At 39.4% G+C, this 15,253-nt stretch overlaps 1 protein-coding gene across 1 annotated transcript in view; it reads right to left on the minus strand.

Annotated features, from left to right (window-relative positions):
- Positions 1–4,042: 4,042 nt before the first annotated feature.
- MAP2K1 (mitogen-activated protein kinase kinase 1) overlaps positions 4,043–15,253 on the minus strand; it is a 23,454-nt gene continuing 12,243 nt past the window's right edge. Inside the window, exons 6-11 of the mRNA XM_009321525.1 lie at positions 12,411–12,535; positions 9,312–9,519; positions 8,752–8,816; positions 7,014–7,075; positions 5,972–6,017; positions 4,043–4,961 (exon numbers count right to left, since the gene is read on the minus strand). Coding sequence (XP_009319800.1) covers positions 4,848–4,961; positions 5,972–6,017; positions 7,014–7,075; positions 8,752–8,816; positions 9,312–9,519; positions 12,411–12,535 — 620 coding nt within the window. The 3' untranslated portion in view covers positions 4,043–4,847. The remainder of the gene's footprint in view (positions 4,962–5,971; positions 6,018–7,013; positions 7,076–8,751; positions 8,817–9,311; positions 9,520–12,410; positions 12,536–15,253) is intronic.

Here is a 15,253-nt window from a genome sequence, read left to right on the forward strand (position 1 = left end):
CCTGTTAATCGCTGCACCGCAGCTGTTGTTACACGAAGTAAACGCGGAGGTAAACGCAGCCCTTTACTGCTGTCCCGGTAAACGCGGCCGGCGCTGGGGTCATCGGTGTCCTGCCGCGCATTGAAGCTGACGAGCGGTGAAACGTGATTTAAAAGCTTTGCTCTTGCTGCTCTTGATTATTCCAAAATATTTTAACTTAATTAAATTTTAAATATTTAATACTTTAAATAGAGTCCAAGAAATAATTACTGCAAAGGCTTCTGTGTTCCCTTGTTTGCAGGTGGAAGAGCTGGCGCTCCAGTCTATGATCAGGTCCAGAGAGGAGAACCTAACAGTCTCTTCATCAGCTGTTGCAGAGGAGACTCAAAAAGTAAGGGAAGCCCTTGCGGGGTGAAAAGAGAGGGACTGGTTTTCCCCTGTGCTGGGGCGTGTCAGCAAGAGCGACAGGGAGAGGGGAGCCGAATTGATTTGAGTGGCTGTGGGTGTTTCTGTGGGTGGTTTTCATCTGGAGTTCCTAATGTTGGCCTTGTTTATGCTGCTTATTAACTGAAAAGCTCAGCTGTAAAATCTGTCTGGTTTGTTGCTCGCTGACATTTCAAGGGTTTCACCTTTTCCCATCCTTGAGAGCAGCATGTTGTTTCCAAGGAGGCTGGGAAATACCTGCTCTATACTGGTGTAGCTTCAGTTCGCCGTTTATTAAGTAAGTATTGTGTCTAACACGCTTAACTGTGAGATGGTGGTTTAGCCAACCGATTGTAGGGGATGGAGGAAGAGATAGCCTCTGAACTTTTTACTGAATATATGGTCAGCCTGAACTAGTTGAAACTCTTCTATGGAGAACTGGTGCTCGTTGCTGTGATGGGCTCGTGCAGCCAAGTTCTAGTACTGAGATTTCTAAAAGACGCTGTGACTGCAGTTTTAATAGTGATTTGAGAAGCATTCTGTATCGCTGCTGGTCTTGATAATTAGCAAGATAAACTCTTCTCTTGTGACAGACTCTTGGGCAGATGGACAACGAGGCTGCTATCAATCAAACTGAATTACACCTAAGTCTCCAAGATCATGAAGAGGAAGAGGAGGAAGAGGAGGAGGAATCCGATTCTTGAGAGAAAAAAATCGGAGATGGTTTTTAATACAGACTCAGGAATTCCTTCTTCATTTATATAAAATTCACCGATTTTCATTTTGTCCTGTATATGGATATGAACTGTACGATATGCAAGACTCCTGGAGTCTAGGGAGGTTACACTTGAACACGTGAATGTCAACAAGCTTGGGACATCTTGACTTAAGATGTTAAAAGAATGAAAATTTGCTGCGTACGTAGCATACGTAGCATAATCTGTTTCCACATTAAAAACCTAATGTAGCTTTCTGCATCTTTATATGTGGATGGGAGAAGTCATTAATCAAGTCAGACTAATTTAACATGTATGCTAAAAGCAATAATTCGTCTGTTCTTATTTCCTGATGCTGAAAAATAAAACCAGGCCATGGAGGCTGGTTGCTGAACCAATGATTATATTACAACCTCATTTGCTTTTCAACTGGGAATTTTAAGATCCGCAGTGAGAAAAGGTGTGTCCAGGATTGTCTCCAGGCTTTCAGCTGCTATGTTCTCAGTTACACGGAAAACCGGACTTACATTCCCTGTAACTGCGATAGAGATGTAGGTGTTCTTACATTGGGAGAAGCAGGTCCTGCACCATCAACCTAATTCTGAGCGCAGTAACAAGGTGGCCTCTCTTTGTACCTACTGGTGCTCTTCCTAAGTACTGTCAGTCTGACTGTAACAATGAAGTATTTTCTACTTCTTGCTCTTTCGGAGTAGCAGCCAATTAGCCTTTTATTTGTCCACAAATTGTACAGTAAGAATTGGTCTGTGTTACTCGTAATAACAAACTCTTATTTTTAAATCAGTGTTATTTTCTTATTCCCTCACAGTAACTTCCTAAGTCAATGCAAGTCCGCCTTCTGCTTTCAAGTGAGCTTCAAGGAGGAGTATGAGGAGTTTAAGAACTTAGTTATAAAATGGAAAGTGATGTGAAGTCCCCTCCACAATTTCTTCAATGGTACAGTAACAAGCTAGTGCTGCTCTTACCGATAGACAATATCCAGACACCGTGTGGTGCAGCTGGTTATTTTATCAGTTCTTAAAGACTTGTTTTAAAGCACAGAAACCCAAACTCTGTTAAGCTGATTAAAAACAGACAATAAAGGTAATATTCTAACTCAGCCACTTTGTCCACTGTCTTACTAGGAGAATAGTCAGTTATATCCAGGGTTGTTCATTGCACAACTGGTATCTAAAGGTGCTGTTGCCATCTCTGGCATCACTCGGAGAAAACAGCATGAGCAGTCTTGTAAAGTTTGCTTTTAAGAGCAGGAAAGGAACTTTGAAGAGTGCCCTGTGTCCTGGGTGTGGTCAGAACACCATTCAACCTCCAACGAGGTCCTGCCACTGTTTGAGGAGAGATTGTTTCTTTGGCTCTTACTTGGTTTGTAGCAATAGAAACTCAGTGTTGGAATGTAAATGTAGCTTCATCCTGTACTAAAGAGTAACTGGTTTTTGAGAATCCTGGATGTCTTAATGAAGGGGCTTAGAACACGAGTGCAGAATATTCAGCAAAGCTTTCCCAAGAGTCACAGGTAAAAAAAACCCAAGAAGTTTGAGCAGAAAGTGTCACGACTTGGAGTGTCAAGTAGTTCTTTGAAAGTATGTGTCTGAGAAGCTGGTTTGCGAGGAGCTCAGTAGCCAGCCCCTCCTTTCTTCACGTTATAGTGCTCTGTCTTACAGCAGGACCACTTGCCCCCTTTACTTTGCTTCTGGGCAAGTCACATTCTAGAGTAGCTGCTCCTGGGTTTCATCTCCAAGGGTAGTTTTGACTGTTGAAAAATGTTATTTGTCCCCAGCATGGTCCGGAGTCATTTTCATGGATATACTTCCTGCTGCCTTTTGTGAATGAGGCCCTTGCTTGCTTTTTCTATTGCATGTTGCAATAAAGTACTTTACCCGGTGTCCTACTACATGTAACTGCATGCATTGTTCAGGTTACTGCTGTCTGTGGAGCAAACAAGTAAAATGGGATTTAAATCTCTAAGAGCTTGCATTTTTCTTTTTACTATTTGGTAAAAGTGCTGTTGTTTTTCTGTGTGTTAGTATGTATAATTCACATCTAAAGCTCAGGACAGATTTTAAATCAAACACTACACAGCCTTGTCACTGCTACCAAAAGCCACATTCAAGTGAAGACAATCTGAAGGAAGCCTTGGACATGTCAATGAGTCATTTCCTACTGCTGATGGATTGAGGGCTATTCTAGCCCTCTCTCTGATACTTGATACTGTTGGCCAAGTGGAAGTTCATGTCTAGAATGATTGGATTCCTTCAGCCATTTCCATGTCCGAAACATCCTTTCAAGGAGCTAAACTTTTTAACAGCCATGCTGAGCCACGCTATAAAGAGAGCAAGACTTTGTGCTGAGGACACAGAGCTGTACCTACCTCTCCCTGTTCTGTTGTACAGCAACAGCAATTAGCTTGCCAGGTGAGTGACGGAAGCTGGACTTCTGAAGAAAAATAAGCTGAAGAAGTCAGTGTAGTACTAGCTCTTGGTTAATGACAGATGCAGGCAAGCAGATCTTCCCTCTGCTGGGTGGAACACACCATTCCTGTGTTTTGTGCCACAATGCTGGTTTGCCCTAGGAAAGCACCTGTCACACCCCACCCAGTGGGTTACAGCACCCAACGGAGCAGAGCACTGTACAAGTTGTGTGAGCACTACACAGACAAAACCTCTGCAGTCAGACTTCCCTCAGACATTCCACAGAAACCTGGTAAACAGGGTATTAACACACTGCAACAGCAACTGACTCAAGGCCTGTTCCACAGATTGTCAATGTACATATGCAATCTTTTACCTCTGGAACTAAGGATATTGAATGGTTGTGGAAAAATATATAGAAAAGGGTGTGTAATGCAGCAATGACTTCACCTTAAGGCTTTAGTTAAGTTTTTGAGTTTTAAAAAAAGCTTCAAGAAGTTACTTGATAATATATTTATTAAGAGAATCCATTGCTAAACATCTGAGAGAATAAAACAATAGAGGATCTTCATACACTTTAGACACTAACACAGTTGTCATGAATTTTTAGGTTAAAAGAAAGCAAGTTGCCTGGATCTTTGTCTCGATTCCGTAGGACACTTCCAAGAACTAACTTTTAAAAATCAATTAGAAAGACATACATCACTAAATCCAAGTATGATGATACTTTTTAAAAATAAATATAGAAATATGAACAAGTCTACAATTAGAATATTGCCCTGTATATTCCAAGAAATGCAGAGCTCTTGCCTTCTTTACCTGGAAAGAGATATCTCTAAACAACAGCAAAATTGGAACCATTAGGCCTAACTTTCAGATACAGTTTGGCAGCAGCAAAAGCATGCTCGACAGATAGTTTTGGAGCATCCCTAACCCTTTTTGCATTGGAGATTCGGTAAGCATGATTGAAGTACCAACAATTTACAAAGAATTCTGATAAAGTTCAAACAAGCTGGGGGTAAACACCCCCAGTGATATTTTCATTAAGAAAGAATATCCATAATCACTTAAAAATCAGCAAGCACTGTAACTTAAACATCTTAACGTTTTGGTCAGTAAATGAATGTAATCCAATACAATACCAATTAGTTTATGACAAAACTTAAAACCATTTGGCACATGCTATAAAGACATTCTTCCTTAAGAGGTGAAATACATGTTTGAACAGGTACAAGCTGAGGAAATAGGACCAAAATAGCATTGTTGTTAACAGATGTACAGTACAGGATTTGCTCTTCCATATTCAGACTCCAGCAGCATGTGTGGGTGTACTCGGTTGGTTGAGGCCTATGGTTGAACAAAGCCACCCCGCAAAATCCACCTCCTCCGCTTCAGATCTCTTAATGAAAGCATGAATCTGAGCAGAGAAGAATATTATTATTCAAGCACTCAATCTGTTAAATAATAATTTTGAATAACATGAAATATAATAAATCCAGTTTACTTTCAGTATTCAAGCTGGCTATAAAATTTGGCAAACCACAGGAAATGATCAGGAGAGCTTTCCTGCAGGATTACTGAAATAACCAGCACATGAAATGTACACATCACAAAGTATTCCAGAGGAATACTGCCTACACAGTGCCTATTGCAGAATACTTACACCACAGTATGCGATAAGGATATGACTCAGCCACTTGAGATAATACTCTGGAAAAAATATCTGCCTGTGCACAGAAAGGCTTTTTGTAATAGGAAGAGTCTGACTGCATTTTGCAACTTTATTGTACAGCAGGATCAGTGCAGGGAAAACTTCATTTTCCGTAGTAGAACTTAAGTCCTACCATTATACTTAAGGCCATGAAAAGATCCACTGAAACTGATAAGGTCATTTCATGAAAAAAAAAAAAACCACAAGATTTGTTTGTGTCTAGTAGTTCTAGAGATTTTGCAAGGCAAAGCTGATGAAAAGAGAGGCGCAAATCCTGTGTTTCACAAAAAGATGATAAAGCCTATTTAACAAGTCCCTAATGTATGTGGAATTTTGTTCTTTCTTCCTCTTAAAAGTAATAATCTATATACTTTATTATTGACTAATAAACCCAAGAAAGAGAGATAGTTCTTTTGCCAATTAATACAAATAGCATTAGGTCATATACTCATTGTAATTATCACACAACAGACTCAAAACCCACCAGTTTTGGCCTCCTTGATAGTCCCTGTTCTAGGAGCATGTGAAAGCCCTGAGGCCCCTTGATCTCTGGATCAGAAAAGCAGCCCCCCCGCCCTCAAACCGTTTGAGCTGCTTCTGTCAGGGGCCACAGATTACGCTCTAGGCCATATGCTCTGATCCTGATCTCAGGTCAGCTCAGGAACCCAACCTGCACAGCAGACTGCTCTTAGTTCAAGTTAAGGACTTTCACTTACCATCAGCTGCTTCAAATCAGCTCTCTCAGCAGGATTTTTAATTAAACTAGGAAAACAAAGTGTTACATAAAGTTACACACTATTATCTTTTAAAATAAAGATCTAGTTATATCATGTTGGTATACTGCTTTGGCCCCAAGAAGAAACCACTCTAGATAAAAGCATTAGGTAATGTAGTGCCTCTCAAACATAGATCTGGGTCTGTAAGCAATTCCCTTCCATAGGTTTCACAGGTATAGTTTTAGGTATGAAATCCTGAATTGTCTGATACTGTTCAGTGGGGGCAGGAGTGAGTGTTTATAACCAAGCTGGAGAGATCAAATTGCCATTTAAACAAAAATTCAACAATTTGAATCACTTTATCCCTCAAGTTTCTTTTACCCAAGTCTTTTCAAGCTCAGTATCAAGTACAGCTATTGTGTTACTGTTCTTCCTTTTGGAAACAGTAAATAAGTATATGTAGCTTTTAATAAATAAACTAACTTTCCAAACTAATGAACTGCCTCCCTTAGCACTCAATATACTGGTTCAGTACAGGTATCACTGAAGCACAGTTGGGAAAGTAAACAGATGGGAGAATGACTGGTGTGATAAAGACGTTAGTTCAGTGAAGCACTCGGAAAGAAAAAAGCATCTGGAGCCTGCAAGACTTCTGCATCGTATGGAACAGTCACTGCAGAATGCTGTGAAGGTTACCCTTAAAAGTAAGAATCCTCCTTTAGGAGCGTGTTGTACGATCAGAGCCCATAAGTACTATAGTACTTTCTCAGCACTGAAGACACCAATCTAAGTTGCACACAGCAGCAGAGATCATATCTTAAAGAAGGGAACAGCTCTCAGCTTTGGGGCTCTCTTTGGACGCATATGCTGTCAAGCTGGTGCCTGTAAAATGAGCTTTAGGCACATTAACAGTTGGAGAAAGAGGATTATGCTAATTCACATTACTCCACATTTGCCATGACCTACAAGTAGGGTCTCTAATTGCCAAGTTATTGATCCCAAATGTGTCCCTTTGCAACTTAGACATAGAGAAAATACTCACCATTTGTTAACAAAATCTTGAAATTCAGAACCAAACACACCATTGGGCAGTTTTGGAGGTGGCTTAAAAAAAAAATCAGCAGTCATTCAGCATAACTAATACATGATGATGCACAACCTACCCAGAGATCTACCAATTATATGTCCTATATCTGGGCAAAGCTGTAAAGCCCTAGCACTACCCAGGCCTTCCTTCAAAGCTGAGCTCTGAAACAAATGTCAGGCAGACTTCAGCTTCCATGCATATGAATAAAGGATGTGCTGTCATATGATTTATAAAAGTAAAGGTGCCAAGTTTATTACTGACTACTTTTGGTTATTACTCTCACAGCTGCTGGATTTTAGGTGTTTCAGTAATAAATCAGACCAGAGACAGTTTCTATGGTGCAGGGTGTTTTTTGTTGTACCTTTTTTTTCCCCCCATACACCTGAATGTGGTTAACACAGCCTCGAGCTGTCATTAAAGAAGGCTCAGAGCAGCTGGCAGTAATTAGCACTGTGTTATTCTCCTCACTACTAATCTCCAGTTTAGGGAAGGGAAGATGCCCTGCACACCATTAGTTCCATCATCCTTTTGATCTAAATATTCTGTCCCAGGAAATGAGTATCTTCAGGTTCTGAATTCAAAAAGAATTCTGATAAAGAAAGAAGAGGTACTATATAAACCTGCATATTATTGTCTTGTTCTCCATGACATTTGTTATAGGGTCAGAGTTAAGTTTTCCTTCTTATACCATGGGTTCTGCAAGCACTTACACTTGGGCTATTTGTATGTACAGAGTTGAGACACAGCCTGCATTCAGTTACTCACTGGTGTACAGACTTTGTTGGATGTAGCAGCTTATGCTGAAGACTGCTTGTGCTACAGCAGAGGTGGCAGAAGATAATCTTGCCGAATTCTCAACTACTGACCTCCTTTTTCAGCTTAAACTGACCTCCTCAGGGATGCTACAAGAGCAGGACCATAGTGTCTTAAGTAATCTAATGCTAACTCTATTCCAAGAGTTAGTGCTGTCATATTGAAGTGTTACATAATAGGCAAAATAGGTTTGTAATGTGAGGGGAGAATTGTGCATGCACACGAGAAACAGCAGCAGTTTATCAGTACATGTACAGTAGCATAAGCGATGCTAGTCATTGCAGGGACCTAGGCACCAACTGTGCTTTTTAAATAGGTGTGTCACACTTTTTTATAATTCATTCACCTGGAACAATTATGTTATCCAGCTGTTACAAGTGATAGCTAACACGAGCATGCTTTTTTTGTTTGGAAGGACACAAGCAGGAGTCATGTGAGTTTCAGTAGCACTTGTGAAAATATTGGAAACAGACAATTGATTCTAAAATAGCAATCTCTAACTAGCCTTGTAGCTTAGCTATTTGAAAGACACAGTATTATAACTGAGGTTGTTCATAAGACTAAAACAAATCAAATGAAAAAAAAACAGTTTTGTATATGCTTGATCATACCATTTGCTATTAACTGTCCTAACAGGCTGCATGATCCAGGCTAGAAAACCCATGAACCTACTTAAATGATGCAGAGAAATGAACTAAAGTTTTCCTGGGAATAATTTAAAAATCAAGCCAAAACACGTAACAAGGATGTGTCTCTCATACTGCAGCAATAAAAGATCAGAAGACATGGCTTATCCTAACACTAACTCCACACCCCCTCAAATTCTGGAATGCTTTAAAAATTTACAATCATATTAGTACAAGTGCAAATAGTTGATTACCTCATTGACGATGTAATCAAGAAGTTCAAAGATTGCCATTGGGGGTCTGCTGTCTGGTCCATAGGCTAAAAAGAAATTGTAGAAGTCGAAAAATACAGCGTGACTCTCCTCCCATGGCAGAGGTGTTTTAAGAAGCTAACAGTCATGCACTCTATTCTTACATGGCATCCAGTAGATTTACAGGAAAAAAAGTGAAACAGCAACAGGGTAATACTTTTATGCAAGGAGACATTGTTTTCAGGTCTGATCTAAACCATTAACTTCACTGGGAATAGTCCTACTGTACTCTGATCAGCATTGCATCTTAGAGATATGAACCCTATCAACAGAATGGGACCTTAATGGTGCTCACGAACAGCTCAGTTATCAACAAAAGGATCTCTGGTCCTTGATTCTCAAACTCGGATACCTCCTCATAGTAGGACTGAGCCAGGTGCCCAATACAATCTGATTTTTTGAAGTTTAAAGCCACACTATGCAGACCAGTATCAGATAAGGAAGACCTTTAAGATGACAGAGAAAGGTGTTAGAAAAGAATTTAACAGATTGTTGTAACTTACAGCTCACTGGTCGACCAGGTGTTCTTTGCCTGGGCGAGGTCTCAGTGACTGGAGAATCTCCCTCTACTGGGCAGCCAAACATTAATTCCAGCTCCTTAGAGTCAGGAGGAGGAATCGGGTATCTGCCAATAGCCATTTCTACCAGTGACAACCCCATACTCCATATATCCGATTGCACCGAATAATGAGTTCCCTGTAGTCTTTCCGGCTAAAAAAAAGGAGAGGAGACAGTATTGTAACAAGGAGGAAGAAAAATTGCATGCTGCAATAGCCTGGATAAAATGGAGGATGAAACCCCAACCTATTAGTATGACACGTTCTGATGAGTGACTTATTGATCTTTTTCTCTAAACATCTCATCTGGAGTTCCAAAAACATTGCATACCACCACTGCAAACAACTTTGACTCTTTAAAAATGATGCTATTATGTTGCTGGTTTACTACATTAACATAATATCTAAGTGTTGCAACTATTAATAATGATGGGATAATTAAAGAATAAGAAAGCAAAACTTGTATGGGCAACTAAAGATTCACCTCGTTTCCCTGAGAAGCTGTTCTTGGTTTTCTGCTTTGGGAAGGAGAGGGAAGGTGGCTTTATTGATTCTATATGGGTCCAAAAGTGACTTGGTGCTCTAGGAATAATCTTGTAGTTTGTGACACTTCTCAGCTGATACCATTCTGATAGCTCCCTATAGCAGAAATGCATTTATACAAGGACTATTATATACATGCATACTGCAGTTTTAGATCCATATTCAAATAACTTCCAAATAAACTGTTGAGCTCTATAATCCATCGAAATGACAATAAAACGTAACATACAAATTGAGCGATAAAGTATTATGCAGGGCACAGACCTTTCCTGGAGGTATAGTGATTAAAAAATATATACAAGATAGGAAGACAGACACATTCTGCCAGCTCAACCACTTGCGCATTATGGCCTGACAAACAAAAATGCAATAGGCTTAAATTTTTCCTCAGGAAAAAACAAACTAGAAAGGGAGAAACACAAACACGGGTTCTGGATAGCTTATATACACGTTAATGTGTTATGAAAATGTATGCAGCTAAGACAGACTCAGCTAAAAATATATTTTGTATTGTTCTTGGACTCGAACACTGGAAAGGTATTTAGGTATGGGATTTTTTGGTCAGTTGAATGATGATTAAAGCCGTATCTGGATATCCCAATCACATTGCTCCAAAGATCCTCAGTCCTGATCAGTGTATCCATCTTCTGTTTCTGCCTAAAGAACAGAACAATATGCCTAAACATAAGATTAGTCCTTAACCAACTCCTTTTGCTTAGTTTTTACGCTTGCTTTATCAGTACTATGTTAAATGCTGCAGATGGTTTCTGCAATTTTTATTACATCGATCTACATCATCCTTGGATCCACTTTTACTAAGACTTCTCAAAGAAAGTGTTCACTTTTCTGTTCTCTTTTTAAAAAAAAATCAAGCTCATATTTTACAAAAACGGTGCAGATTCTTGCCTGACTGTATGCAGATTTTGGAAAAATACATATAATTTGAAACTTATTCTTATAGAATGTAAGAATGCAGTATTACCGTAAAGTCTCTTCCCTCTGCCATAATGGGCGATAGTTTTGTTAAATTAGTTTTGTAACGTTTACTGAGATTATATTTGAGCTTTCTCCAGTGTCCCACCTCAGTGGGACACCTTCAGTGTCCCAAAGCCATCTGGATAAACTACACAATTGCTGGACAATGGATAAAGATGCCCAAAACCAAAGATACACAGTAGATTTTCATAAAATGTAAGTGTAAAGGAAGAAGTGAGTGGATGAGAAAAAGCAGGAAATACACACAGTAGTAGTTATACAAAAATAATTAAAATCTAGAAAATACGTTCCAGTTAAGCATTGTTGATTGTACACACCTTCATTCGGTAGAACAGGACGTTGTTTGGCATGTAACAATTCTCTAGCTGTTATTTGAAAAAGTATGCTAAGGAAGATACTGCAAGAAAAGGTACTTCAGATACTATCAAAAAGAATAAATAAGATCACCATCACATCTCGGTCTGTGACATATGGTGACAGAGAGCAAAGCTAAATCTCAGTCTGGTAGAACAATAAACTGAGGAAGACTGAAGGTAGACAGCACTTTGCTCTCATTCCTTCTACTAGAAGGAAAAGGGAATGCCAGTAGTATGTCAAGGGCCCAGAAGAGATGGAGCTGTGATTTTTTGCTAATTAGCAACAGCCCCTGGATATATGTGGGAACATAAGGCACGGTTTTATTTCAAGTATGTTACCAATATTAAATGACAAAAGAAGATAATACTGTCTTTGATGTTGAAATGCAGGTCCCATGCTGAGCAGAAGCAGCATTATTATGCTTTTTTCCTTTAAGTTTAAGCCCACACAGTTTCAATCCTACAGCAGAATCCCCAAACACTCTGATTGTATGAGTTAATTGGTTGTATGCTGAACAAGGTGAGTACATTAGAATAAAGAGATCTGTTATTTCCATTAACTGACTTTCACATAATGCAAAGAGTTCCTCTGAAGAGCAAGTTTCAAGGTATTCCTCAAATACAGGAATAAAGAATACCCTGTAAATAGTCTCAGATTAGCTGCCGTGGCCTTGTCCACACTAGCCACTCCTACACTTTCTCTTGTTGCTGCAGCCATGTTGGGTTCCCAGGAGCAGTCACAACAGGATCACTAATGAAGTAGCACCTTGCCTACATAAGTGACTGCAGCAAAATGCTGGAGTGGAAAGAAAACCACACTTAAGGAAAGCAAACTAAAAATACTGGGCTTTTTTGGAGACACATGTATACAAAACCCAAATGCATTAAGTGATTGGATTCTGCAATGTAGACGCAATTGAATCTCTTTTGCAGTGCTATAAAATATTCCAAACTGCTTGACTTTTCTTGCAACAGTTCTTTCCTCCCATAAACAATTTGATATGATACTGGAATATTCCTGGAATGCATGAACCACTGATCTATGAACAGCAGTAGCAACGTCAATAGTTGGTTTCTTGTTTGGTTACTGGCATTGTGGTAACTCTACCATAATGTATAGTAAATGTAAAGCTATAAAATCTGTACTTACAGACATGTAGGAGCGTGTGCCAACAAACGAGTTTGCCATAGAATCTATCAGTTGTCCACTGACACCAAAATCACAAAGCTTGATTTCACCTCTAGAGTTTACCAAAATGTTAGACGGTTTAACATCTGGAAAAAAAATGGAGGATTTATAATAGGTAAAATGGGAAATCTGACAATGAAAGTAACACGAAAGGTGAGAATTACCATGTGTCTCCCTTTGTTTCCCTTCTAACTATGACACAATTCTATCCCTTCTCTGGGAATACTCAGAGAAGAGATTTGGTTCCCTACCCAGGCCCATTTCACAGGCTCTCTATTTAGAGATAAACAAAAAGAATTTTTTTAAATTACAAGTGCAAAAATGCTGTTAGTTTTAAGCTTTGATTTCACCCTGTTTCTTGGCTTTCAAATATTAAGTTTGGGCATCTGCATCCTCCTTGCAATGAGTAACATTTGAGATAAATTTGAAAGTGTATGTCAGCATAAGTCCTCTTTAATGATGTTCTTTTGCCTAGAAATAATGAATAAAGAGGCCGTACATATTTATTTTACAAAGGTCAATGAACTACAGCAGCCACACCATCATCCCTAACTTAGCCTTCACATGTACTATAAGCATAAATCATCCTATAGCAAAACAGTTCTAGAGTGTGTTCTTGCTGTTCTGGGTTTTGTTTGGGGTTTTTTTTGGGGGGGTGGGTGGTCTTGTTTGTTTGATGGTTGTTGTTTGGTTTTTTTAAAAAAGCTTGAGAAAATAATTATCCTATTATTGAAATGCTGCATTTAAAATACTTTGAGATTGTTTACCTGTGATAGAATCCCCTCATGATTTTGAATTCATCACTTTTTCTAAATAGAAATTTAATAAGGGTCACTGGTAGCTAAGCAACTAATAACAGCTATTTGTGAATGCAAAGGTACAGAGAACAATTGTTTAGTATTTCTTTTATAGCTGTAAGAAGCTTTTTTACTATAACTTGCTGCTTAGCTGGTCATTACCAATACATTATCGAGATAAGTAATCAACAGCTCACATTTGCAAAGTAATGCTACAGAAAAAAGGATACTATAAATTGGTTTTGAAGAAAGTGATTGGCTCAGCCTATCAGAATTTCACTTTAGACTCTGCTATTCAAGAGCAGATCCAGAAGCCTATAGTCTGTAGCATATTTTCATTTCCTTTTCACTTTTAAACGCAAGTATCTTCCAGGTAGCTTTCATTTCAGTGACTGAGGAACTGACCTTAGCTTGTGATGTCAATGGGATGTCACTGGAAAGATGATATTAATGTGACTCCTCATCGGGGGGGGGGAGGGCGGAGATCTCCATGCAGAAGGTTATGCCTCACTGGACAAGATCCATGGAGATTGGAAATGAAGACAAAACTATATTTTAGCTGTTTCTCCCCCTAGCCCCCCCCTTTAAAGAACAAAAAGCTTGAATAAAAGTTTTCTACTTTTGGAACTTGTGGCTACATTTTCTGGTTCCTGACATCACTTTTCTAGGTAACTGAAACTGTCCAGGCACACTGGAAACAGTGTTTTGTGATGATTTGTATATACACAAGTTCTTCTAGGCTCAGCTACAGGACAGCGAGCCTACAGCTTGTCCACTGTACTTGGAGCGAGTTTTCTATCAGCCCATAGAAAAATCCACAGAGTGATCTAACACAAACTACTCTCTGGTCTTAACACAGAGGAAGTTGTGCCTGTCTACGTCTTCCTTTACCACAAAGAAGATGCCAGCTGCTTTTGCCAGGTATAGTCTTCTTCCTTATGGAGGGGGAAGAATACAGGCATGTATTTTGTGTGTACTACTTTTAATTCCCCATCGCTAGGAAAGTAACTGGATTATAAACATCGCTCTCCTCAATAGATTTTCCTCCTGTAAGCACAGCAGAGGTACTGGGCAGTTTGTGGAGCTGTTTACCAGGCAGAAAACAACGTTACACACTGGTTAACTCAGAGCAGGGCTTCAGTAAAGAGATTTTAGAGGCCACCTGGGCAAACAGCTGAACCTTCTGCAAGTTCTACCTCCTTTGTGCAAGTTTTGACTACTTGTAGAGACCTCACCACAAGTACACTTCACAATGAAAAGGAAGAATCCAGTCTAGGAGCTTGACCTATCAGTTTAAAATTCTAGCAGGGGGAAAAAAAAAAACCCAACCAAAAAAAACAACATACAACCACCAAAAAATAAGCAAATGTTGGTGCAATAAAGCAAGCAGCAGAGATTCCCAGCTACACAGGAATCTGCACCTAAAGTTCTGTGTAAAAGCAAGGTGGAAAAAACAATGTTTGCAAAATACGCTAGAAGCACTGCAGAGCCTGAACAAATCATAGATATGGCCTTTAGATTTGTACTGCTTATCTATGCACATCTACTAGTTCAATTCAGAACAAAGACATAAATCCTCACTTATCTCTACAGCTCATGAATACTTCATGTTCATAATTAAATGGCAAAAAATAGCGTTAGCATTCCACTGTCAGTGAACCAGACGACATTCTTTTTATAAGCATCTTACATGCTCTAGAATCCACCTGGCCTTTTGAAGACTTAACTTTTACCTTCAGTGTTTCTCTAGCTGATAATCCCACACTGCACCTTTCTTACAACAGCACAGCAAACCATGACTCCTCACTGGAGTTTTATATAAAGCTTGCCTTTCCCTGAGCATTTTCATTTTCCTCGCAAGGCACCCAATGTGATCAGTGTGATGTTTGGAACGCTGCTGTCTTTCCACTCCTCTAAATGTAGCACGCTGTGCTGTTTTAACTCCAGAGCGTCTGCGCGCTTAAGCAGTTTCTCTGGAAACCAGAGATTTGTATTGCCAAATGGAAC

This window comes from Pygoscelis adeliae, unplaced genomic scaffold, assembly GCF_000699105.1.
Source record: "Pygoscelis adeliae isolate BGI_AS28 unplaced genomic scaffold, ASM69910v1 Scaffold13, whole genome shotgun sequence".
Taxonomy (NCBI): Eukaryota; Metazoa; Chordata; class Aves; order Sphenisciformes; family Spheniscidae; genus Pygoscelis; species Pygoscelis adeliae.